The sequence below is a fragment of the Asterias amurensis genome, chromosome 16, assembly GCF_032118995.1.
Source record: "Asterias amurensis chromosome 16, ASM3211899v1".
NCBI lineage: Eukaryota > Metazoa > Echinodermata > Asteroidea > Forcipulatida > Asteriidae > Asterias > Asterias amurensis.
The window spans coordinates 12,174,146-12,198,509 of NC_092663.1; the positions used below are offsets into that span (position 1 = coordinate 12,174,146).

General features: G+C 37.9%; 2 protein-coding genes across 7 annotated transcripts in view; one reads left to right on the forward strand and one right to left on the reverse strand.

Annotated features, from left to right (window-relative positions):
- LOC139948602 (tyrosine-protein phosphatase non-receptor type 4-like) overlaps positions 1 to 6,283 on the forward strand; it is a 98,063-nt gene extending 91,780 nt beyond the window's left edge. For all 6 annotated transcript variants that reach the window (XM_071946779.1, XM_071946782.1, XM_071946781.1 and 3 more), the window contains 6 exons: positions 2,054 to 2,121; positions 3,042 to 3,188; positions 3,827 to 3,958; positions 4,276 to 4,424; positions 5,737 to 5,918; positions 6,148 to 6,283. In XM_071946779.1, coding sequence (XP_071802880.1) covers positions 2,054 to 2,121; positions 3,042 to 3,188; positions 3,827 to 3,958; positions 4,276 to 4,424; positions 5,737 to 5,918; positions 6,148 to 6,212 — 743 coding nt within the window. In that variant the 3' untranslated portion in view covers positions 6,213 to 6,283. The remainder of the gene's footprint in view (positions 1 to 2,053; positions 2,122 to 3,041; positions 3,189 to 3,826; positions 3,959 to 4,275; positions 4,425 to 5,736; positions 5,919 to 6,147) is intronic.
- Positions 6,240 to 17,535, reverse strand: LOC139948603 (transmembrane protein 177-like). Its single transcript, XM_071946786.1, has 3 exons — positions 17,269 to 17,535; positions 13,643 to 15,721; positions 6,240 to 13,403 (listed from the first exon to the last, which is right to left on the reverse strand). Exon 2 carries the CDS (start codon positions 15,626 to 15,628, stop codon positions 14,723 to 14,725), a length of 906 nt encoding a protein of 301 aa, XP_071802887.1. The 5' UTR covers positions 15,629 to 15,721; positions 17,269 to 17,535; the 3' UTR covers positions 6,240 to 13,403; positions 13,643 to 14,722.
- Positions 17,536 to 24,364: the final 6,829 nt, after the last annotated feature.

Sequence of the window (24,364 nt, forward strand, 5' to 3'; positions counted from 1 at the left end):
GGACAATGTTGGTGGAGTCGTCAAAGTTGCATTAAATTTTTATTTAGAATTTTATTTAGATGATTTTCCTGTCTATTAATACTTGTTGGAAAAAAAATGAAATGACAAGAATCAATTTTTTGAGTTTATTGAATGCACTTCGTTGAGAAATTGTCAATGAATACAACTCAGTGAAACATGGCTTTTCTATTTTACTAATGTGCTCCTTTTTGAAATGGAATAGTCTAGATTTTGCGGCAGTGATCGGACATGTGTCCCGTCATCCTGTGTTTCTGAACTTGTCTCTCCACTCTGCATTGCCTTCTGATGAATATGCAACTGCAAGCCTTTCAATTGATAAATTCAACACTCAAAAATTCTGCCTAGTAGTCTACCTACCCTATTTTGAGATGGGATTTAAATTGTAAACAGAATATTAATTTTATTTATTTTACCCTAACATTTTACATTAAAACTTAATAATTATTTATTTTCTATGGCTCCCTGGACATGTTTTTTCCTTTGACAATGGCTATGTCAAGGCACAAATAGGCAAGAGAGAGCCTGGGGAACCCATCAAAGCTTAAACAAAACCTAAAAATCTTCAGCTTCCAAAGATGCTGCCCCTGTTGATCCCACCGGGTTGTGAGGCGCTACGCTGCCCCTACATGTACACCCACCCTCTCGACTATGCTCTCGACAAAATTAGCCGGCATCCAATTTGCCCTAGCTACAACCTTGCTGCTAAGCACAAAAATTTGCTTCAAGCATGAAATTTCTGCCTCGATAAAAACAGGATTACCAACCAAACTTCCACATGATTTTCAGGATGAGCAAACATCAGCTGAATACCAGTAACAAGCAATATGCAACCAATGGAAATGTTGTTGGTAATCCTGTTTCCATCAAGGAAGAAATTTCATGCTAAGCAAATTTTTGTGCTCAGCAGCTCTATGAAATTGGGCCCTGGACAGTATTGGTAGTTAATCAAAAAAATAATTAGCATAAAAACTTACTTGGTAATGAGCAATGGAGAGCTGTTTATAGTATAAAACCTTGTGAGAAACGGCTCTCACTCAAATACTAAAAGACTTCATTCACCTAAAGCCTTTTATTATGCATCTGAGAGCTCTTGCAACTTCGACGACCAATTGAGCCAAAATTTTTGCAGATTTGTTATTTTATGCATATGTTGGGACTGGTCTTCGCAATTACCAGAGGTGTCCAGTTCCTTGAATCTCCCTTTGAATCTGTTGTGTCTCCTCCTTCTCAGATCCCCCTCATCAATATTTCCTTTTAGAGCGCCCCCCCCCCCCCCTCCAGCTTAGGCCAGGTTCATTCTCCCATGAGTCTCAAATGAGTCCGCTGTCAAACTGATCTAATTGTCGGTTGTTATCAAGATCCTTCCGATGTTTGGCTAAATAAAAACTAAAAACATGTAAGCGTCCCCGCCCACTTCCTTTTTAGAGGCTGCCTCCTTATTTTTTGGGCAACATGTCAGCCAATGCTTACAACTTAAAGACACCGGACACTATTGGTAATTTTCAAAGACCAGTCTTCCAACTTGCTGTATCTCAACATATGCATAAAATAACAAACCTGTGAAAATTTGAGCTCAATTGGTCGTCGAAGTTGCGAGATAATAATGAAAGAAGACAAAAACACCCTGGTCACATGAAGTTGTGTGCTTTCAGATGCTTGATTTCGAGACCTCAACTTCTAAATCTGAGGTCTTACTTCTTTCTCGAAAACTACATTACTTCAGAGGGAGCCGTTTCTCACAATGTTTCATAGTATCAACCTCTTTCCTTTACTCGTTACAAAGAAAGGTTTTATGCTAACAATTATTTTGAGTAATTACCAATAGTGTCCACTGCCTTTAAGGGCATGCTATTAACCCCGCCATTGATCAGTGTTTGTTTAAGTCTAGTGTCCTGTCTTCTCCACTCCATATCCCCATCAGTCTCCCCTCATTCCCCCATCTGTTGACCTTTTCATGATCTCACCCACCCGCCCAAAATATCCTCAGCTTATCTAGAGATCAATCTTGATTCTTTTTTTCTTTTCTTTGCAGATGACGCTAGCAGGATAATCTTGCAGGGAGGGGATGGTGGGGACTACATTAACGCTAATCTCATTACGGTACGTCTCTTCTTATGACTCATGTAGGAGAGTTGTTTACATCCTCAAGCCATGGCCCAGTTTCATAAACAGCTGCTTAGAACACAACAAGTAGCTAGGCACAACAAAATTAAGCTTTCAAGAATTATGCACCAATCTCCTGAGAATGACAAGAGCATATTAGTCAACACGTTGAGCCCAATTAAGAACTCACTCCGCAATAGTGAAGTTAATAACGATCCACTAAAAGCAAAAGAGGTTGTCCCGGCCGATTTTCTACATTCCGCCCAGGTCGTAGTTAAAAAGCAGAGAAGTCTCAAAACTGAGAAGTCTCCCAAAATCTGAAAATCTACTCCGCTGTAGGAGAACACATAGGAAACCGTTTCTCACAAAATGTTTTATACTATCAACAGCTCTCCAGTGCTCGTTACCAAGTAAGTTGTTGTGCTAACAATTATTTTTAGTAATTATCAGAAGTGTCCAGTGCCTTTAAACAGCTACCTGAGCGGAATGTTTTCAACGGAAATGGTATTTTAACTTGTTTATAATGCACCTGTTCACCATTTTAATTATCGACTAAAGAACTTTGAAGAACTAAAAACACTTCTGCCGTTGAGAGCGCGCGTCAAAGGACAATGCCGCTGACATCATCTCTGGGAGCTTGCTTTGTTATGCCTCCACGCTGCAAATTGGAGATGACGTTTTGAGAATGATTACGTAACAGGGCTTTTTCGCAAATCTCTCAGAAAAGCGCTGGATAAGGGCATTCAAAATTATTGTTTTTTTTTACACAATTGAAATCTTTTTATAGTCATATGACTCGATTTCCCTATTCTTTGAAAACATTTTAAGTGAATTTCAGCAAAGTTTACGACTTGAATATTTCGTTCAAGCAGGTCTTTAAATGATTTCAATAACTTCATATTTTTCCCCTTCATCAGATGGAGATCCCTGTAAGTAACATAAGCAATTCCTACATAGCGGCCCAAGGCCCACTCCCCAACACATGCGCTGATTTCTGGTACATGGTATGGGAACAAGACAGCACGCTTATCGCAATGTTAACCACCAATGTGGAAAGAGGAAGGGTAAGGTTTTTTGTTTTTAAATTTTTTTTTTTAAATTACAGCCATTTTACACTTTCGGAACAGGGAAAAAAAAAAAAAACGTTCACAGATTTACAAATAACTTACAGGGTTTACAGAAGGTAATGGTAAAAGACTTCTCTTGAAATATTATTCCATGAAATGCTTTACTTATTGAGAAAACATTAAAACAATTATCAATTCTCGACAACGAGAATTACGGATTTATAGTAAACACATGTCATGACACGGCGAAATGTGGGTTTTCCCGTTATTTTCTCCCGACTCCGATGACCGATCGAACCTAAATTTTCACAGGTTAGTTATTTTACATGTATATACAAGTTGTGATACACAAAGTATGGGCCTGGACAACACTGTTTACCGAAAGTGTCCACTGGCTGTTTCCATACTGTCAAAAACACAGCATTACCTGTCAAAGACCAGTATTCTCACTTGGTGTATCCCAACATATGCATACAATAACAAACCTGTGAAAATTTGAACTCAACTGGTCACAAACTTGCTAGAGAATAATGAAGGAAAAAACAACACTGTTCCACAACTTTGTGTGCTTTAAGATGTGAATTTTTTTTTTTTCTGAGAATTTACACAATGATTTGTTTCTGTTGACTCTCCAGGTCAAATGTCACAAGTACTGGCCTGACCTAGGTCAAAGGTTAATCTTTCCTCCCGACCTCGAGGTGTCATGCACGAGTGCAGAAGAAACGCCATCATTTGCATATCGGGATTTCCTCGTTACACATATGAAGGTAAAGTTACTTTTTTTGTAATGTCCCCTCAAAAATGTGTTAATAAATAATTAAAAATATGTTTAGCGACCTCCCTTGTTGAAAAAAGGAAAGAGGAGGCCCTTTTTTATTTTTTATTACCACCTGACCCTTTTACTTGAGACAAACGGCTGGGCTATTTTAAATTTTTTTTTTTTTTTTGAGATCGTTCAATTATATTCTTTTAAAAGGACGCGGCCTCTGAAAAGAGCGGGGACGCTAAATATATTTTGTAAATTTTTAATTGGCCCTGTTTTACGGATAATCAACCAGGCACATTTTTTGTTAAATTTCCATAGACTGGTGAGTCTCGCAAAGTGCTTCAAATGCAATATATAGCATGGCCTGACCACGGGGTGCCTGACGACTCGTCAGACTTCTTGGATTTCGTCCTGAGGGTGCGGCAGAACAGAGTGGGAATGACAGCGCCAACATTAGTACACTGCAGGTCAGTAAAGTGTATTGGTCGAATGGTTAAAAGCACCGAATACAAACTCTGGCGTTCTGATCAGCAGAGTGTGGGTTCGAGTCACAGTCGTGACACTTGTGTCCTAAAGCAAGACACTTAACCATTGCTTCGTCCTTCGGATGGGATGTAAAGCCATTGGTCCAGTGTGTTGTGTAACCCATGAAAAAGAACCCAGTGCACTTATCAAAAAGAGAAGGGGTTCGCCTCGGTGTTCCTGGCTGTGGCTGCTGTATGCGCCGTAGCACCTTGTAAACCCTTTAACAACTTTAACAACCTGTCTTTCTGTAAAAAAGTATATACTCAGCGCCTGGAGTACCTTGTTGGTAGATACCTGCGCTATATAAGACTTCAATATCAATTGGTTGAACAACTCTGAGTTGTTAAATGACACCCTAAGTTATTAAAAGACCGGTTCTTTTCAGAACTGCTGCAACTCATACAGAGAATTTTGCGTATGAGTTGTCTCTTCAAACCTCACAAGAAAATTTGTAGTGTTGTGACTGTTTGTCTCAGGTCTTTGTTGGTCATGTGCTTTGTGCTTTGTCTTTTCTGTATGTACATGTATTAAAGGAATATGTTGCCTTGGATCAGTCGAATTGGTCTTTGAAAAGCGTCTGAGGCCGTTTGTTATGAAATGCAAATGGTTAGATAGATAATTTAAAAGGAGAAAATAATGAGCCACACAAATGTGCCTCGAAATTGCACGGTTTTCCTTTTACGTCGCGAAGAAACATGGTCGGCCAATTTGTGGAGTAAAGATTTTGACTCCATAAAATGGCCGACTGTATTGTGACTCCATAAAATGGCCGACCGTGTTAGTTCGCGACGTAAAGGGAAAACCGTGCAATTTTGAGTGATACTTGTGTGGAATGTTTTACATTCTACTTTTAAAATATCTTTCTAACCATATGCATTTCATAACAACCACTTTCAAACGCTTTTCAAAGACCAACTCGTACGATCCAAGGCAACGTGTTCCTTTAACTCTATTGTGATGTTTTTGTATGGGCACTCCCTAACACAAGCTGTTCTCATAATTAGCAACTCATTTGACTGTGCCCCCAATTCCTAAAATTCTTGTATCACTTTGTTTATGTTGTATTCATATTGATTTAGGAATTTTGAAATCAATGTTGTTGAATTTAAATGAATTGACGTTCAAAGAAGTTTGCTTTTAACCTCTATTTTGAACCTGGGCCCGGATTTCCTACTTTTGTGATGTGTCAACATTTTCTTGGAATTTCTTGCGTTTCAAATTTTTTATGATGATTCTCGTATTTTGCTTTCTCAGTGCTGGCATTGGTCGGACGGGCGTCTTGATCACCATGGAAACGGCAATGTGTCTTATAGAGAGTAACCAACCGGTGTACCCCTTGGATATCGTCAGGACGATGCGCGACCAGCGAGCCATGCTGGTTCAGACAACGGCGCAGTATCGCTTTGTGTGTGAAGCCATATTAAGAGTATACATGGGTAAGGTCTAAGACGAGCCACTCTGCTAACTTGTTGTTTTTCTTTTTTTCTTTGTTTCTTTAGGCCAAATAAATATTAAAAAACATGTTTTTGTTTTGAAAAAAGATATACTTAAGTCTTTTCTCTGTACTCGATTTTGAACTGCCGATTATTAGAAAACACATCAGTCCCCAGCTGGGAGCGGGTTTCTGACATCTCATATTCTGAATTTCTTGACTCTTTTCTCCAGATGGCATTGTAGGCCCCCTCGATGAATATAAATTCAAGAGTAACGGACATCAGGAGGAGTCTTAACCCTGGTTATTTTTAGCCCTCCTTCCTCCCTCCTTGAATCCATCCAAGAATCCAAGAGGCATCGGAACAACGCTCCTCTCCAAACGTCAACCAGACTCTGCTACTACCCTGAACCAAAGAGCTTGAACAGGAGATATATCATACCCTGATTGAGGTCTTGTTCACCCAATCGAGGTTGACCTTGTTCTTGAAATCATCCAGGAGGTACATGTATCAGAACTCTGCTACCCTACCCCAAAGAGCTTATCAACCTTGAACAAGAGATATGATATACACTGATTGAGATCTTGTTCTCCCAATCGAGGTAGATCTTGTTCTTGAATCCATCCAAGAGGCATCGGAACAACGCTCCTCTCCAACCTTAAACGAGACTCTGCTACCCTATCCAGAAAAGCTAACCAACCTTGAACAGGGGTTATGTAATACCCTGATTGAGACCATGTTCACCCAATCAAGGTCATTATGGACCCTAGTTGACAACAGACAAAATACCAATCAACACTCTCCAATCCCAGCTAGACTTGGGGTGTATGCTACACATACCTCAAGGGGTTATCAACCTTGAACAGGGGATATGTAATACCCTCATTGAGACCAAGTTCACCCAATCGAGGTCATCATGGACCCAAGTTGACAACAGACAGAATGCCAATCAACACTCTCCAATCCCAGCTAGACTCGAGGCGTCTGCCAGTATACCTCGGTTGAGACCTTGTTCACCCAATCAAGGTCATCATGGACCCCCAAATGACAACAGACAGAATGCCCATTAACACTCTCTAATCCCAGCTAGACTCGAGGTGTCTGCAACACACACCTCAAGGGGTTATCAGCCTTGAACAGGAGATACGTAATACCCCGATTGAGACCTTGTTCTCCCAATCTGGTAAGCTGGTTTGTGATTGGTGGTGCTCTGCAATTTCCTTGGTATGTAAGCCGGTTTGTAATTGGTCTGCTAAAATGTACATGATATGACCTTATAACATTTCAATTCGCATAAGTTCCTCCCACATCTTTGCACAAATTTACACAAATAAAATTACATTGAAGATGTTGTCTTTTACCGCCAAATTTTCTGCCAAAGTTTCCTCAATTACATGTACATGCTGTTATTTTTTATTTTCATTGAGTAACGTCCAAGCTTTGCTATTAATAGAAGTTTAGCTTCACGCTTTTGCAGAACACAAACGGCAGAAACACCAGAGCTTGAGTCCGGCACTCTCAACCGCTAGGCCACGACACCCTACTACATTTTTTACCTTTGTCATTACAAATTTTGGGTACAATTTATTTTATACAGTTTTTGGTTAGAATGGATTAATGCCTGTCAGCGTCTCTGAAAATGATAAAGTTACGGTACTTGTACTTAATTAACTCCATCTACAAATGCTTCTTCCTTACCGTCTTCAAGTTGTGCATTTTGATGTAAAGCCTTGGGTATGGAAATATTTCCTTAATTTTTTTTTATGGTATTGTGCAGATATTTTAAATTATAATTTGAACAGTCTCTTTAGTGACTTATTTTATGACTCACTGTATCTCTGAAATTATTTAGTACAGTTTTTGTATTAAGACCTATTTAAATTGGAAGAAAAAAATAATATTATTCCTGAATGGACTTGATTTAATTAATTTGGGTATTTATATTTAGTGGTAACAAGCAACTGAATGTTGTTGTTTGTTTGTTTCGGATAGTCATTTGTAAACGACCTCTCCCAAAAAAAAACAATGCAAAGTTATGCTGTCCAAATGTGGCTCAAAAATTGACATATGCCTCTGTGTAAATTCAAATCAATTGCCTTGTTTTACTGTTCAACAGCAATTCTTATGACAAACGTGTGCATTTCTAAAACATCAAGTCTCTTCTCAATACAAAACCAAGGGTAAATCAAAGTATACATGTAACACTTAAGTAAATTTATATCTATGGTGTGGTACCTGCTGCTAAATATAGGATTAAAACTGCCTCTAGCTACCTGGCAACCTTGGTGGTCTAGTTGGTATAAGACACTGCTGTAGAATTGCAAGGGTCGTGGGTTCGAATCCCACCTGAGTAATATGCCTGTGATTTTTTTTCACAGAGCTTGGGAAAGTGTAAAGTCTAACACTCTTTGGTGTATATGGGAAAACCAAAATTCATATTGAGTAAATCTGAAAAGAAAAAACAAACATTCAATGCAATTTCTAGAAGCTCTCATAAGCGTTGTGAGGTGGTGTGGTTTATGGTGACGCTACCTCACACAACCAGCAGGATAAATAGCCCCAAAGATATTTAGATTCCTTAAATGGAACCGCCCTGTTCTAAAGAAGACTGCCCTTGCCCCAAAAGACAAAATTCCAGTTCAGAAACATGTACACTTGCTGAGCATCAAAATATATTGCTTAGCAGATACCCCCCTCCAAACCAGGGCCCAATTTCATTAAGGTGTTAAGAAGATAATTGTGCTAAGCAAATATCTTTGCTAAGCAAGATTTGAGTGGAGTACCAGTTGCAGCAATGTAAACCCGATGGTCTTTTGGCTGGTAGCCTATATTTCTGCTCAGCAATAGATTTCTGTGCTTAGCAAGTTTTTATGAAATTGGGCCCAGAAAGCCATGTTTTATATATCGTTGCGACTGGTAACCAGCTAGGTTTTTTGCTTAGCCAATGAATTTGCTAACAAGATTTGTTTCTATATAAAGGGGGCCTACTTGGTTTGCGAACACCATGTGTGTATTATCTACTTGCCAGGTAGAGCTTGTTCTTAGAAAACAAACTCTACTTAGAGCAGAATTTGGGTCGGTACCTGGTGTCTTTCTTTTTTCCGTTCTTTTCTCAGTTCAAATGTTAATAAAGTCTGGAATGATTTAGTTTGAAAACAGGACCAAATTTATTAGAGCTGCTGCAGCATAGAGAGTAGCTAAGCACTTAACAACATTTTGCTTACCAGAATAAGGTTACCAGCCAAACTACCTTGTCAACATGTATAACTTGTGACTGGTATCCTGATCATATCTGCTCAGCAGACAATTGTTAATCAACATTTTCTGCTTAAACAGCTCTATAAAATTGGGCCCTGCTTAACAAATTTCTGCATAGCAAAAGTAAGCAGGATACTAGCCACATATTGTACTTGTGAGATGGTTTTTGGGTTAGTAGCCGTATTGTGGTAAGCATAATTTTTGTTGTGCTTAGCTAGTTTTTGTGCTTAAAACCAGCTCTATGAAATTGGGCCAGGGTGGATATTCTGAGGAGTTGTTGAAAATAACCTGTAGGAAATTGTATAAGAATGCATGTACATAAATGCCAAATACAGCTTGTATAAAAGATTATCCTTTTTTAAGTTATGTACAAAAGATGAAGAATACTGTGGTATAAGAGGAGCTTAAAGTAAACAATTCAGAGTTTTTTGGTCATTTTGCAAGAGGTTTATTTTGCAAGAATATTGACACTGATGTTTTGAATATTGGTTGTTTTCTGTGAATGCCTCTGAATGCACATGTTTTGTACATGATAGTAAAACATAGGCCCAATTTCGAAACCACGGATTCGGCTCCATCCTCGCGTCTAAAGCCCTGAGCGCGTACACCAGAAAGCACGCGCAATTGTCAAAACAACCGCTAGCCTGAGCTGAATCTGGGTTCAAAAAGGGCCTAGTTAAATGTATGGTGCATCAGTGGTATGAGCAAAATAACAGCAAATTGTTTCTCATGTTTTGGATAAATTATCAAACGATTGAAGGCCCTTTTCAAAACTTTTTTTGGGCATCACCTTTCATGTACCATACTGTTGCCAATTAATGTTTTTCTTGTGAAAACTTTGTTTGAGAGAAAACAAAATATATCAATATTAACCACAAGGGAAACTGACTGGGTAAATTTTAAATGATTAAAAAACAAAATGTTAACTATTCTCTCCTTTATATGTTTTATTATTATTTGTATGCCATCTCAACTCTATTTTGATTTACAGTAATAGGTATACGTTGTAACTGCTAAGCAGAAGTGGTTTTAAAAGGGCTGGATCCTTGGTGATCCTTGCTTAGCATTTTTGGGGGGTATTGATTTAGATGTAATAAATTTGCCTTTCCTTTTCTTTCGTTCAGTTGTCAGTGGTATCCACTGCTTTTTACAGGATTCGAACTGGCCTCTCGTCACCAGTCACACTTGGTGTTAAGTAGACTTGTGGACAAGTCGTTAAATGTCTGTCGCGGTGTCAGCATTCTGACTGTCTTTCCGTGCATTTCAGACTTTCGTTGTGATTCCCGCGCCACTGGCAGTACTCTCGTGAGACTACTGGCCCCTGTGAGACTACTGCTCTACGTCCAATTTTACGGTAATGGTAGTCGGCAGCAGGCAGCTGAAATGTGCGAGAGCAATGATCTCGCAAGAGCAGTAATTTATCGCGGAAACCTGATACGACACCACCACGACCCGGCTATTATCGCGACAGACCATTACGACTTGTCCACAAGTCCAGCAGTTTAGCAGTTAAGATCGTTTTAGAATGGGGGTGTTGTTGGTTCGAATCTCACGACTTATAAAGAAAGAAATTATAATAATATTTCGTTAGGTCAATAATACAGTCAACCCTTGTTACAAAAAGCACTGTTATTAAAGAGGTTCTGCTTTCAAAGAGTACTTTCTACTTTGTGTTTCTTTGTCCTGCTATCCTCTTATAACAACGCTCCTCTTTTTATAAAGAGGTAAGTTGGTCAGTCCAAGCGAGAGACCCAAAGAGTTTCTGCTTTTAAAGAGTACATTCTGAATTCCCGAACCTTGTTTCTACTGTGTTACTTTTTCTTGCTCTCCTTTTATAACAGCTTTCCTGTTATACAGTGGAAGTTTGGCTGCAGAGTCACAGCAATCTTGTTAAACAAGAGTCGACTGTATTTAAAATGTGAAAACTTAAATACTATTTTAAAAGTGGGAGAAAATTTAGCTTACAAAAATGTAAACACAATCAGTTTCAAGTCCTTTTTTTTTATACGAGGAAAGAATATCGTTGTTTCTGGGTTTTTTTTCTTTCTATATAGATTCAGTGCCTATTTAATAAAGATATTTTGTGTATTTTTGCATAGGGAAACCAATTCTCTTGTGTTTTATATATATATATATATGCATGTACAATTTGTAAAATGCTTACTATTTTATTTGATACAAGCATTTGTGTACAAAGAAAAGGAAGAAAACATTTGAATCATGCATACAAGATTTATGAAAACTTTTGCTACAGTTTTGTGTATTCTTCGTTCAAGTCAAGCTTTATATTAACGTAGTATTTTTTATAGTGCAATGGTTTTTATATACTGCACAGTTGTAGTCTTGTTTGCTTTTCATCGTATCTGATTTTTCAAATTTTTGATTTGTTTTTCTTGACCAAGTCTTTCTATGGTAATTATTTTCAGACCCCCTCTAAAGGGACCAGTTATTATTGTTCAAAAATTGTGAAGGTATTTTCTTCATCTAATGGTGTACAACTTAACATGCCGTCAAAACGGCATGTGACCGTGTTTGTTGTATTGACCCCTTGCACGTGTATCACACGCGGCGACCAATGCCACGCTCACCATGTTGGTGGGCAGTTAGGTTTACGTGTATCAACGCCGCGTCGCCTAAAATGCTCACTTTACTGCATAACGCGCAGCATAGAGTTATATATCAAAACGTACAGTGAAATTGCCCACCAGTATGGCGCATTCAAGATTTTTCTGCTGATGACGTCAGGTGAAATGGGTCAATACAACCTTTTCGAGTAGTTAACAACTTTTGCTGCTTTTGCTCTTTTTTTTGGGGGGGGGGGGGCAGTTGTGCCACCTTGTTCAAAATGCCACACTCTGCTAAACAGAAACACCAGAACGCGAGCTTGGTGCTCTTATTCCAGTTGGCCACGACACCCAACCTGTACACTGGTATATGTACCCAATCCTTCTCACACTCTGGCCCATTACAATGGAACGAACTCCGCCCAAAAAGTCACTACTTATACCAGCTTCAAAACTCAGTTGCAAACTTATTTTTGTGTTTCAATTGTCATCTACGTAACTCATGGTAGGCCCACATGCTTCTGCCTCTCTCCTGTGCCAGGAGTGTCTTTTAGACAGACATGGCACATTATATATGGTCACTATTATTAATATTAGTAGTAGTATTAATCTGCAGAAAGTTCCCTGAAAATGTATCAATCTGTCCATGTTTTGATGAACAAATTTGATCATGGAAACTTTGTCCCTATTCTATTGAATGTAATTAATAATAATAATAACATAACATTTATAAGGCGCACAGTATCTGGAATGGTACCGTTCAAAGGCGCCGGATGCTAGCAACCTGACAAATCGAACAGATGAGTCTTGAGGTTGTGTTTGAATGTAGATAGATCAGGTGTGTCCCTCAGCTCGTCTGGCAAGGAATTCCAGAGACGCGGTGCGCAGCTGGAAAAGGCACAGTCTCTGTAACTTGCCAGCTTAATCTCCCTGATTGCAAGATGCAAATGTTGGCAGCTCTGTGTATTCGATACAGCTGTCTGTTTTGGGTTTGAATCCCACCAGGAGTACATTTTATATTTTATTTTGTTAAAAAGCACTAGATAAACAGAGCTGAATCATTGATGGTGTAGGGGCAAAACACAAATAGTTGTTGGTATTTTCTTAATACACCTCCCCGGACTTAGTTCTGCCCAAAAGTTTGTCTTTCCTGCATTTTAATTAATAAATATTTGTTGGTGTATCGATTCTGGTATGATAAAGGGTAAAGTTGTTATTTTGTGCAGAAGAATTGTTGAAAAAATAATCAATAGTTTTCCCCCCTGTTTTTTTTTCTTACCATATCGACGGGAACTATTTTAGTGAGGTCTTCTTTTAATTGTATACCAGACCTTGCCCTTTCAAAAACGAAGCAACCAGGCCATAAATTGCTGTACAGTGTCAGTTCACGGCGTATAGGAAAACTGTCAAACTTCAAAGCACATTTGTCTGGATCGTTATATTTAACTTTGAAGACATCTTTCTCACCATATAATGCATTTTATAACAAACGGTTATCAAACGCTTTTCATAGACCAACTTGCCTGATCCAAGGCAACGTGTCCCTTTAATGTTGATGAAATACTTGATCACATGTACAAAAGTATCATTTGCTTCCAACTAAATAAAAACCCATTTGGGTTGGCCGTTTCTGTGTTAAATATTACAGAAGTTGTGTTGACGTCGTCTATGGGTGCGTTGTTTAGCTTCCCTGGGTCGACCGCGGTCTGCCCCCGGTGCGTTCGAATAGCTTTGAGGTCATTCCAGGGGCTCACCCGAGTCAGCCCCCAGTGCCCTGCTTGTGAGGTGGGTCACTTGGTCACTTGGGGGTGACCCAAGGTGCATTACGTCGCCAGGAGAGGGCGAGTGTGATCGTTCGACTAGCTCCCGTCAGGGGCTCACCCGAATGAGCACCTCAGGGTCGACCCAGGGAAGCTAATTGAATGCACCCGATGATTTTGAACAGTGTGATATGAAAGCTATATATTATGTACATATATTTTTAATGGTTAGACTGCAAAGGTGTACATTAACCACACTATTAAAGCAACTGCCATTGTGCAGAAAGGAAAGAATTAAAATGATTTTGTATATAAATAATGATGAAAACAATTGCAAGAGTTGTCTTTGAAGTTTTTGGACTTGTTATTTATTTGTATTCTTAACACCCACTACATAAATCTTACAATAGGTCACCGTGTTCCAGTGGTTAGACTGCAGGACTTGCAATCACAAGGTTGTAGGTTTGAATCCCCCAGCTAACCGCTGGTTTCACAATGACTAGAATAAGTATTATTGCCTAGTTACTGAAACACAATTTTTTAAGTTGTGCAGTTCATTCTATATAGATGTTAAACCAATGATTGTAAGAGATAGACTGGCTATTACCAGCTTGGTGTTTACATATTATTTCCCCTTGTGTAGTTTGCCTGTTCCCTTGACGGGAAGATATTCCAAACAAACAAAACACAAATCTTTTGGTAAACTTCCTTCCTTCAGTCTAATAGCACGCGGTAAACTCAACTCCAACTCTACCAGTCCTGGAATAGACCGATCCATAACGCCCCGCCTCCTTACCAGTTGACCAATCACAGCCGCGAAACTCGATCACCATTAGTGCAAAGATCACCAAACGGTTCAAATGGTGATCAGATTTCGCGGTTGTGATTGGTCAATGACAATTGGGCCTGGCTTGATGGATCGGTGTATTACACTCATGCCATGGCCTCTGTTGCCCCTGGTCGTGGCCTTGGTGCCCCTTCATAAACTTTCCATTGACTTTCAGGTTTTTTAACGGAAGTGCCCTTTGCAAAATGGAAATGGCCTTGTCATTTCAAAATGCGACAGACTACTACACAGTATGCATATCTTTGCCCGACGCGCACATGGTAAACAGGACAAAATAATAGCATCTGGCACCTGATGGTGAATGGACCAGTGAAAATTTGGCTGTCATTCATATAATGCATGAGGCATACACAACTAAGTATGACAAAAATTTAACCATTAGAGTTCAGCTTTTGCCTTGGTGATGAATTCAAGTTTTTTCTTCAATTTGTCTCTCTTTTGCGTATTATTGGCTCCCGATGAATACGTGAGTCCTGCTGTCTCATTCCCATAATAGGTGTACATCTTCTCACCCCGCCTCCCCATTATCTTCCGCAATGCTATATTCTTTTGTATTGTCTTTTCGTAGAACTCGACCCCGCCCCGAACATACTCCTCACCAAGCTGCGACACTTTCTCATCCGCTGTCAAATCCTCTCGCTCGTTAGTAACTCCCATCATGAACTGATAAAGGATAAAAAAGAAAACGCCAACCACAGGAATGTTTGTGATCAACGGCAATGGTACGAAAACGTGAGCCGCGAAGACACCGCAGAAATTCACCGCTGTGACGGCCGGGGCCAGTAAGACCGAGAAGGCTGTGGCGTTGCGTTTAGTTTTAAAGATCTCCCTGGCGATGGCAAACTTTCGTGCCGACTCACTCAAACACAAGGCGTTCAGGAAGGATTCGCTGACTTCCTTGTCTGCCTTTTTTATTGGTTCGGAGAATCGTTTGGAGGAGAGGTCGGGATCGTCGGTGAGGATTGCTGGTAGCCCAAATTGGACGCCATTTGGAAGCCACGCTAAACCTCGACTCCCAATCTCCCATCTGCTTGTGACAAAAGGATGATAGGTATTTGAGTTAACTGCAATGCGACTACAAACCTCGTAGAATTCACTTGTCTGAGATGTCGAGAGCGGCATTTCGAGGCCGCCTTTGTATGCTACTACAAAAGGTCTGTATACCTTTGCAGGGAAAACGTGTGGTGTTGCCTTAATGCAGAACACGCCGGCTGTCACCATGCCGCAAACAATGACAGCGTTTCGAGGTCGCCTCACAAATTGAGCAAACTTATAGAGAACCATGGTTCCAACGAAGGTAAGTTTTTACAAACGAGATCAGTTGACGCTTTTTTTTAAGTTTAACATTCAATCCCAGCTACTAGGGCAAGGAGTCACCTGTTGAAAGAGGGAAAAGAAAATGAGTTTCGTTTATTTTCACAACTTTGGAGTCGGAGACATTTCATCCTAACCATGCAGAAACTTACTCGCCCACCACTGAACTATGGAGGTTCTTTCCGCTATCATGAACGAACCTCATATTCTACCTAGGAGTAGTTCTAAGACTGTAGGAGTAAACAAACAAAAATGGTGGGGTTGGGGGGAGGGCCAAAAAAAGGGGGGTTTAGGAGGGGGCGGGGCAAAAAAAGAGGTTTTTGGAGGGGGGTGGGGGTTTGAGCTAAAAAAAACTCAGAGATTTTGGTTAAAAACAACCTAGATCACAGTTCCTTTATTTATGTCTTTATACATGTACCTTTAGCTCACCTTGTTGAGCTGCAAATGGCTCCGCTTTTAACATCGGTCTTATCACTGTCACCATTACAATGGTGACACTGACAGTGATAAGACTGATGTTAAAGGAACACGTTGCCTTGGATCGGTCGAGTTGGTCTTTGAAAAACGTTTGTAACCGTTTTTTATAAAATGCATATGGGTAGAAAGATGTTGTAAAAGTAGAATACAATGATCCACACAAACATGCCTCGAAATTGCGTGGTTTTCCTTTTACCTCGTCGACTAACACGTCGGCCATTTATGGGGGTCAAAATTTTGACTCCCATAAATTGCCGACGGTGATAGTTCGCACAGTAGAAGGAAAACCACGCAATTTCGAGGCAAACTTGTGTGGATCATTGTATGCTACTTTTAAAACATCTTTTCAACCATATGCATTATATAAAAAACGGTTAAAAACGCTTTTGTTTTGACCAACTCGTCCGATCCAAGGCAACGTGTTCCTTTAAAAGCAGAGCCATTACAGCTCAATGATATCCCAGGGTATCTAAGCAGGCAGGTAGCCTATTGTTAATGTCATGCATGATTTGGCAGGACACTGAGGCTAGATGATATTGCTTGCTGTGCACACATTCTCTCATCTACAGGACCAGCAGAGTGGACACAGAGTGTTTTAGTTTAAGTCCTGCCAGCACACTTTATTAGGTCTTTTTCTTAGCTTACGTGTTACTTTAGTTAAGGCATGGAGGAATAATTTATTCCTCCATGGTTAAGGGTACACTTGAACATTTTATTCTTCGCAAGGATAGCCTAGTTAGTAGTCCTTATAATAATTTGAGCAAGTGTGTCCCCCAAAAGCCGTTTCTGAGCTGCTCACCCAAATAGTGGCGCACCCACCATCCGTTGACTGCGTTTCAACCAAGTCTAAACCATCCAGTAATGGAGGTAGGGTAAGTTTGTAAATATTTAAAGGAACACGTTAGATCGGACGAGTTGGTCTTTGAAAAGCGTTTGTACAACGAAAAGGGTGAATATGTGTTTAGGAGACCGTTTAGGAGACCCGCGTTCAATGACGGTAATTGTGAGACGTCATGACTCGTCCTCATGTATGTTGTTCTTTTAAAGTTAAGTAACTTTTTATTCAATACTTGGATTCTTGGAAGTTATATTATTACTTTGTGGACAATAATTTGTCTTAGTTTTTAACCTACTTTTTTGTCGTTGATGTTCCCAACCCAGAGTCTCCGTCTTCTTCTCTGCAATACAAAAAATTATAAACTGACACTATATCTGCACTCACAAAAGTCACAGTGGAAGTGCGACATGTGCGAGGGAATTCAGGAGTTGTAGTCAGCCATTTTGAGGACTCGATGGACAGTTGAGGGCGCCCTATGTACATTTTAATCAAAAGTCACAAGGTGCTGGGTAAGTCCACCAATTATTTTTTTTAGTCAAATTTTTGCCCCAAAAAATGAACAAAATAGCAAAAGGTAAGACCAGCAATATAGTCAAATTTGGCCAAAAAATTGAAGGGGTGAGTCCAGCAGTTAAATCAAAATTATTTTGGCCAAAATAAATTGGGAAAAAACACACGGTGTAAGTCTGGCAATTAAGTAAAATTTTTACAAAAAAATGAAGGAAAAACCACAAGGGTTAAGTCCAGCAATTTACTAAAATTTTGACCAAAACTCACAAGGGGCAAGTCCAGCAATATAGACAAATAACATTTGTCCAAAAATGAAAAAACACACAAGGGGGTTAGTCCAGAAATTTCGTCAAATTTTGGCCAAAATAAATTGGAAAAAAAAACACATGGAGTAAATCCAGCAATATCGTCAAACTTTTACCAAACAAATGGGAAAAGCAATTTAGTCAAATTTTATCAATACATTGGAAAAATCACAAGGGGTAAGTCCAGCAGTTAAATCAAAATAAATTTGGCAAAAAATGGTGAAAATCACCGAGGGGTTGGTAGGTCAAGCAATTTTGTCAAATTTTGGCGAAAAAAAATTGAAAAAAGCGCAAGGAGCAAGTCCAGCAATTTAGTGAAATTTTGGCCAAAATTAATTGAAGAAAAAAGCAATTTAGTCAAATTTTTAAGAAAAAAATGGAAACAATTAATCAAAAGGGGTATATCCCAGCAATTTAGTCAAATTTTGGCCAAAATCAATTGGGGAAATACCCACAAGGGGTAAGTCCAGCAATTTAGTCAAATTATGGCCAAAATTGTAAAAAATCAAAAATGGTTAGTACAGCAATATCGTCAAATTGTGACAAAAAAATTAAGAAAAAAAAGACACAAATTTTCACAAGGCTATATTTCCCCCTGAAAATATTCACAAGCCTTGTGAACTTATCATACTTTTCACGTGGCTATCTTGTGAACTTATCATATTCTTCTCCGAAAAATGTTCACAAGGCTATAGAACTTATGAAATTTTTCACGAAAATGTTCACAAGGCTATTTTTATCATATTTCCCCCAAAAATGTTAACAAGCCTGGTGAACTTATCAAATTTTTCACAAAAATTTTCACAAGGTGAACTAATCAAACTTTGTACGAAAATGGTCTCAAGGTTATAGCCTTGTGAACTTATTTTTTGAAATTGTTCACTATGCCTTGTGAACTTATCCTATTTTCACAAAAATGATCACAAGGCTTGTGAACTTATCAAATTTTTCACGAAAAATGTTGTGAACTTGTGACATTTTTCACGATAGCCTTATCATATTTATAAACGCTGTGGTATGGTTTTACCATGAATAGCGTACCTACATGCATAATAATAATAGTAATAATAAAAAATGTTCACAAGGTCAATTTTTCACAAAAATGTTTAAAGGCTATGTGAACTTATCATATTTTTCACAAAAATGTTCACAAGGCATGTGAACTTACCAAATTTTCAAACAAAAATGTTGTTAACTTGTGCACTTTTCACGATAGCCTTATTGTATTTGTAAACGCTGTTATAGCCTTGCACACTTTTTCAAGCGAAAAAAGCGAAGTTCACAAGGCTATATATAAGCCTTGTACACCTTTTCAAGCGAAAAATGCAAAATTCACAAGGCTTATATTATAGCCTTGCAGACTTTTCAAGCAAAAAATGAAAAAATCACACTTTTTCAAGCGAAAAAAGCAAAGTTCACAAGGCTAAAGCCTTGCAGACTTTTCAAGCAAAAAATGAAAAAATCACACTTTTTCAAGCGAAAAAAGCAAAGTTCACAAGGCTATAGTCTTGTACAATTTTTCGAGCGAAAAATGCAAAATTCACAAGGCTATCGCCTTGTACACTTTTTCAAGCAAAAAATGCAAAGTTCACAAGGCTATAGTCTTGTACACTTTTTCAAGCAAAAAAATGCAAAATTCACAAGGCTATAGCCATGTACACTTTTTCAAGCAAAAAAATGCAAATTTCACAAGGCCTTGCACACTTTTTCAAGCAAAAAATACAAGGTTCACAAGGCTATAGTCTTGTACACTTTTTCAAGCTAAAAATGCAAATTTCACAAGGCTATAGCCTTGTACACTTTTTAAAGCAAAAAGTGCAAAGTTCACAAGGCTATAGCCTTGTACACTTTTCAAGCAAAAAATGCAAAATTCACAAGGCTACAGCCTTGTACACTTTTTCAAGCGAAAAATGCAAAATCACAAGGCCTTGTACACTTTTTCAAGCGAAAAATGCAAAATTCACAAGGCTATAGCCTTGTACACTTTTTCAAGCAAAAATGCAAAGTTCACAAGGCTATAGCCTTGTACACTTTTTCAAGCAAAAAATACAAAGTTCACAAGGCTATGTACACTTTTTCAAGCAAAAATGCTAAGTTCACAAGGCTATAGCCTTGTACACTTTTTCAAGCAAAAAATACAAAGTTCACAAGGCTATGTACACTTTTTCAAGCAAAAATGCTAAGTTCACAAGGCTATAGCCTTGCAGACTTTTCAAGCAAAAAATGAAAAAATCACACTTTTTCAAGCGAAAAAAGCAAAGTTCACAAGGCCTTGTACACTTTTTCAAGTAAAAATGCAAAGTTCACAAGGCCTTGTACACTTTTTCAAGCAAAAAATGCAAAATTCACAAGGCTATAGCCTTGTTACTTTTTCAAGCAAAAATGCAAAGTTCACAAGGCTATAGCCTTGTACACTTTTTCAAGCAAAAAATGCAAAATTCACAAGGCTATAGCCTTGTACACTTTTTCAAGCAAAAATGCAAAGTACACTTTTTCAAGCGAAAAAAGCAAAGTTCACAAGGCTATAGCCTTGTCACTTTTTCAAGCAAAAATGCAAAGTTCACAAGGCTATAGCCTTGCAGACTTTTTCAAGCTAAAAATGCAAATTTCACAAGGCTATAGCCTTGCAGACTTTTCAAGCAAAAAATGAAAAAATCACACTTTTTCAAGCGAAAAAAGCAAAGTTCACAAGGCTATAGCCTTGCAGACTTTTCAAGCAAAAAATTAAAAAATCACACTTTTTCAAGCGAAAAAAGCAAAGTTCACAAGGCTATATAGCCTTGTACACTTTTTCAAGCAAAAAATGCAAAATTCACAAGGCTATAGCATTGCAGACTTTTCAAGCAAAAAATGAAAAAATCACACTTTTTCAAGCGAAAAAAGCAAAGTTCACAAGGCCTTGTACACCTTTTCATAGCCTTGTACACCTTTTCAAGCTAAAAATGCAAAGTTCACAAGGCTATAGTCTTGTACAATTTTTCAAGCGAAAAAAGCAAAGTTCACACTTGTACACTTTTTCAAGCAAAAAATGAAAAATTCACAAGGCTATGTACACTTTTTCAAGCAAAAATGCTAAGTTCACAAGGCTTGCAGACTTTTTCAAGCTAAAAATGCAAATTTCACAAGGCTATAGCCTTGCAGACTTTTCAAGCAAAAAATGAAAAAATCACACTTTTTCAAGCGAAAAAAGCAAAGTTCACAAGGCCTTGTACACTTTTTCAAGTAAAAATGCAAAGTTCACAAGGCCTTGTACACTTTTTCAAGCAAAAAATGCAAAATTCACAAGGCTATAGCCTTGTTACTTTTTCAAGCAAAAATGCAAAGTTCACAAGGCTATAGCCTTGTACACCTTTTCAAGCTAAAAATGCAAAGTTCACAAGGCTATAGTCTTGTACAATTTTTCGAGCGAAAAATGCAAAATTCACAAGGCTATAGCCTTGCAGACTTTTCAAGCAAAAAATGAAAAAATCACAATTTTTCAAGCGAAAAAAGCAAAGTTCTATAGCCTTGTACACTTTTTCAAGCAAAAATGCAAAGTACACTTTTTCAAGCGAAAAAAGCAAAGTTCACAAGGCTATAGCCTTGTACACTTTTTCAAGCAAAAATGCAAAGTTCACAAGGCTATAGCCTTGTACACTTTTTCAAGCAAAAAATGCAAAATTCACAAGGCTATAGCCTTCCAGACTTTTTCAAGCTAAAAATGCAAATTTCACAAGGCTATAGCCTTGCAGACTTTTCAAGCAAAAAATGAAAAAATCACACTTTTTCAAGTAAAAATGCAAAGTTCACAAGGCCTTGTACACTTTTTCAAGCAAAAAATGCAAAATTCACAAGGCTATAGCCTTGTACACCTTTTCAAGCAAAAAATGCAAAGTTCACAAGGCTATAGCCTTGTACACCTTTTCAAGCTAAAAATGCAAAGTTCACAAGGCTATAGCCTTGTCACTTTTTCAAGCAAAATTGCTAAGTTCACAAGGCTATAGTCTTGTACACTTTTTCAAGTAAAAATGCAAAGTTCACAAGGCCTTGTACACTTTTTCAAGCAAAAAATGCAAAATTCACAAGGCTATAGCCTTGCAGGCTTTTTCAAGCTAAAAATGCAAATTTCACAAGGTTATAGCCTTGCAGACTTTTCAAGCAAAAAATGAAAAAATCACACTTTTTCAAGCGAAAAAAGCAAAGTTCACAAGGCTATAGCCTTGTACACTTTTTCAAGTAAAAATGCAAAGTTCACAAGGCCTTGTTACTTTTTCAAGCAAAAATGCAAAGTTCACACTTTTTCAAGCAAAAAATGCAAAATTCACAAGGCTTATAGCCTTGTACACTTTTTCAAGCAAAAAATGCAAAATTCACAAGGCTATAGCCTTGCAGACTTTTCAAGCAAAAAATTAAAAAATCACACTTTTTCAAGCGAAAAAAGCAAAGTTCACAAGGCTATATAGCCTTGTACACTTTTTCAAGCAAAAAATGCAAAATTCACAAGGCTATAGCATTGCAGACTTTTCAAGCAAAAAATGAAAAAATCACACTTTTTCAAGCGAAAAAAGCAAAGTTCACAAGGCCTTGTACACCTTTTCATAGCCTTGTACACCTTTTCAAGCTAAAAATGCAAAGTTCACAAGGCTATAGTCTTGTACAATTTTTCAAGCGAAAAAAGCAAAGTTCACACTTGTACACTTTTTCAAGCAAAAAATGAAAAATTCACAAGGCTATGTACACTTTTTCAAGCAAAAATGCTAAGTTCACAAGGCTTGCAGACTTTTTCAAGCTAAAAATGCAAATTTCACAAGGCTATAGCCTTGCAGACTTTTCAAGCAAAAAATGAAAAAATCACACTTTTTCAAGCGAAAAAAGCAAAGTTCACAAGGCTATAGCCTTGTACACTTTTTCAAGTAAAAATGCAAAGTTCACAAGGCTATGTACACTTTTTCAAGCAAAAATGCTAAGTTCACAAGGCTATAGCCTTGTACACTTTTTCAAGCAAAAAATACAAAGTTCACAAGGCTATGTACACTTTTTCAAGCAAAAATGCTAAGTTCACAAGGCTATAGCCTTGCAGACTTTTCAAGCAAAAAATGAAAAAATCACACTTTTTCAAGCGAAAAAAGCAAAGTTCACAAGGCCTTGTACACTTTTTCAAGTAAAAATGCAAAGTTCACAAGGCCTTGTACACTTTTTCAAGCAAAAAATGCAAAATTCACAAGGCTATAGCCTTGTTACTTTTTCAAGCAAAAATGCAAAGTTCACAAGGCTATAGCCTTGTACACTTTTTCAAGCAAAAAATGCAAAATTCACAAGGCTATAGCCTTGTACACTTTTTCAAGCAAAAATGCAAAGTACACTTTTTCAAGCGAAAAAAGCAAAGTTCACAAGGCTATAGCCTTGTCACTTTTTCAAGCAAAAATGCAAAGTTCACAAGGCTATAGCCTTGCAGACTTTTTCAAGCTAAAAATGCAAAATTCACAAGGCTATAGCCTTGCAGACTTTTCAAGCAAAAAATGAAAAAATCACACTTTTTCAAGCGAAAAAAGCAAAGTTCACAAGGCTATAGCCTTGCAGACTTTTCAAGCAAAAAATTAAAAAATCACACTTTTTCAAGCGAAAAAAGCAAAGTTCACAAGGCTATATAGCCTTGTACACTTTTTCAAGCAAAAAATGCAAAATTCACAAGGCTATAGCATTGCAGACTTTTCAAGCAAAAAATGAAAAAATCACACTTTTTCAAGCGAAAAAAGCAAAGTTCACAAGGCTATAGTCTTGTACACTTTTTCAAGTAAAAATGCAAAGTTCACAAGGCCTTGTACACTTTTTCAAGCAAAAAATGCAAAATTCACAAGGCTATAGCCTTGCAGACTTTTTCAAGCTAAAAATGCAAATTTCACAAGGCTATAGCCTTGCAGACTTTTCAAGCAAAAAATGAAAAAATCACACTTTTTCAAGCGAAAAAGGCAAAGTTCACAAGGCTATAGCCTTGTACACTTTTTCAAGTAAAAATGCAAAGTTCACAAGGCCTTGTACACTTTTTCAAGCAAAAAATGCAAAATTCACAAGGCTATAGCCTTGCAGGCTTTTTCAAGCTAAAAATGCAAATTTCACAAGGTTATAGCCTTGCAGACTTTTCAAGCAAAAAATGAAAAAATCACACTTTTTCAAGCGAAAAAAGCAAAGTTCACAAGGCTATAGCCTTGTACACTTTTTCAAGTAAAAATGCAAAGTTCACAAGGCCTTGTTACTTTTTCAAGCAAAAATGCAAAGTTCACACTTTTTCAAGCAAAAAATGCAAAATTCACAAGGCTATAGCCTTGTACACTTTTTCAAGCAAAAAATGCAAAATTCACAAGGCTATAGCCTTGCAGACTTTTCAAGCAAAAAATTAAAAAATCACACTTTTTCAAGCGAAAAAAGCAAAGTTCACAAGGCCTTGTACACCTTTTCATAGCCTTGTACACCTTTTCAAGCCAAAAATGCAAAGTTCACAAGGCTATAGTCTTGTACAATTTTTCAAGCGAAAAAAGCAAAGTTCACACTTGTACACTTTTTCAAGCAAAAAATGAAAAATTCACAAGGCTATGTACA

What these genes read in the sequence shown, in the direction of transcription:
- LOC139948603 (XM_071946786.1), bottom strand. Translation starts at nt 15,628, where the DNA reads ATGGTTCTCTATAAGTTTGCTCAATTTGTGAGGCGACCTCGAAACGCT.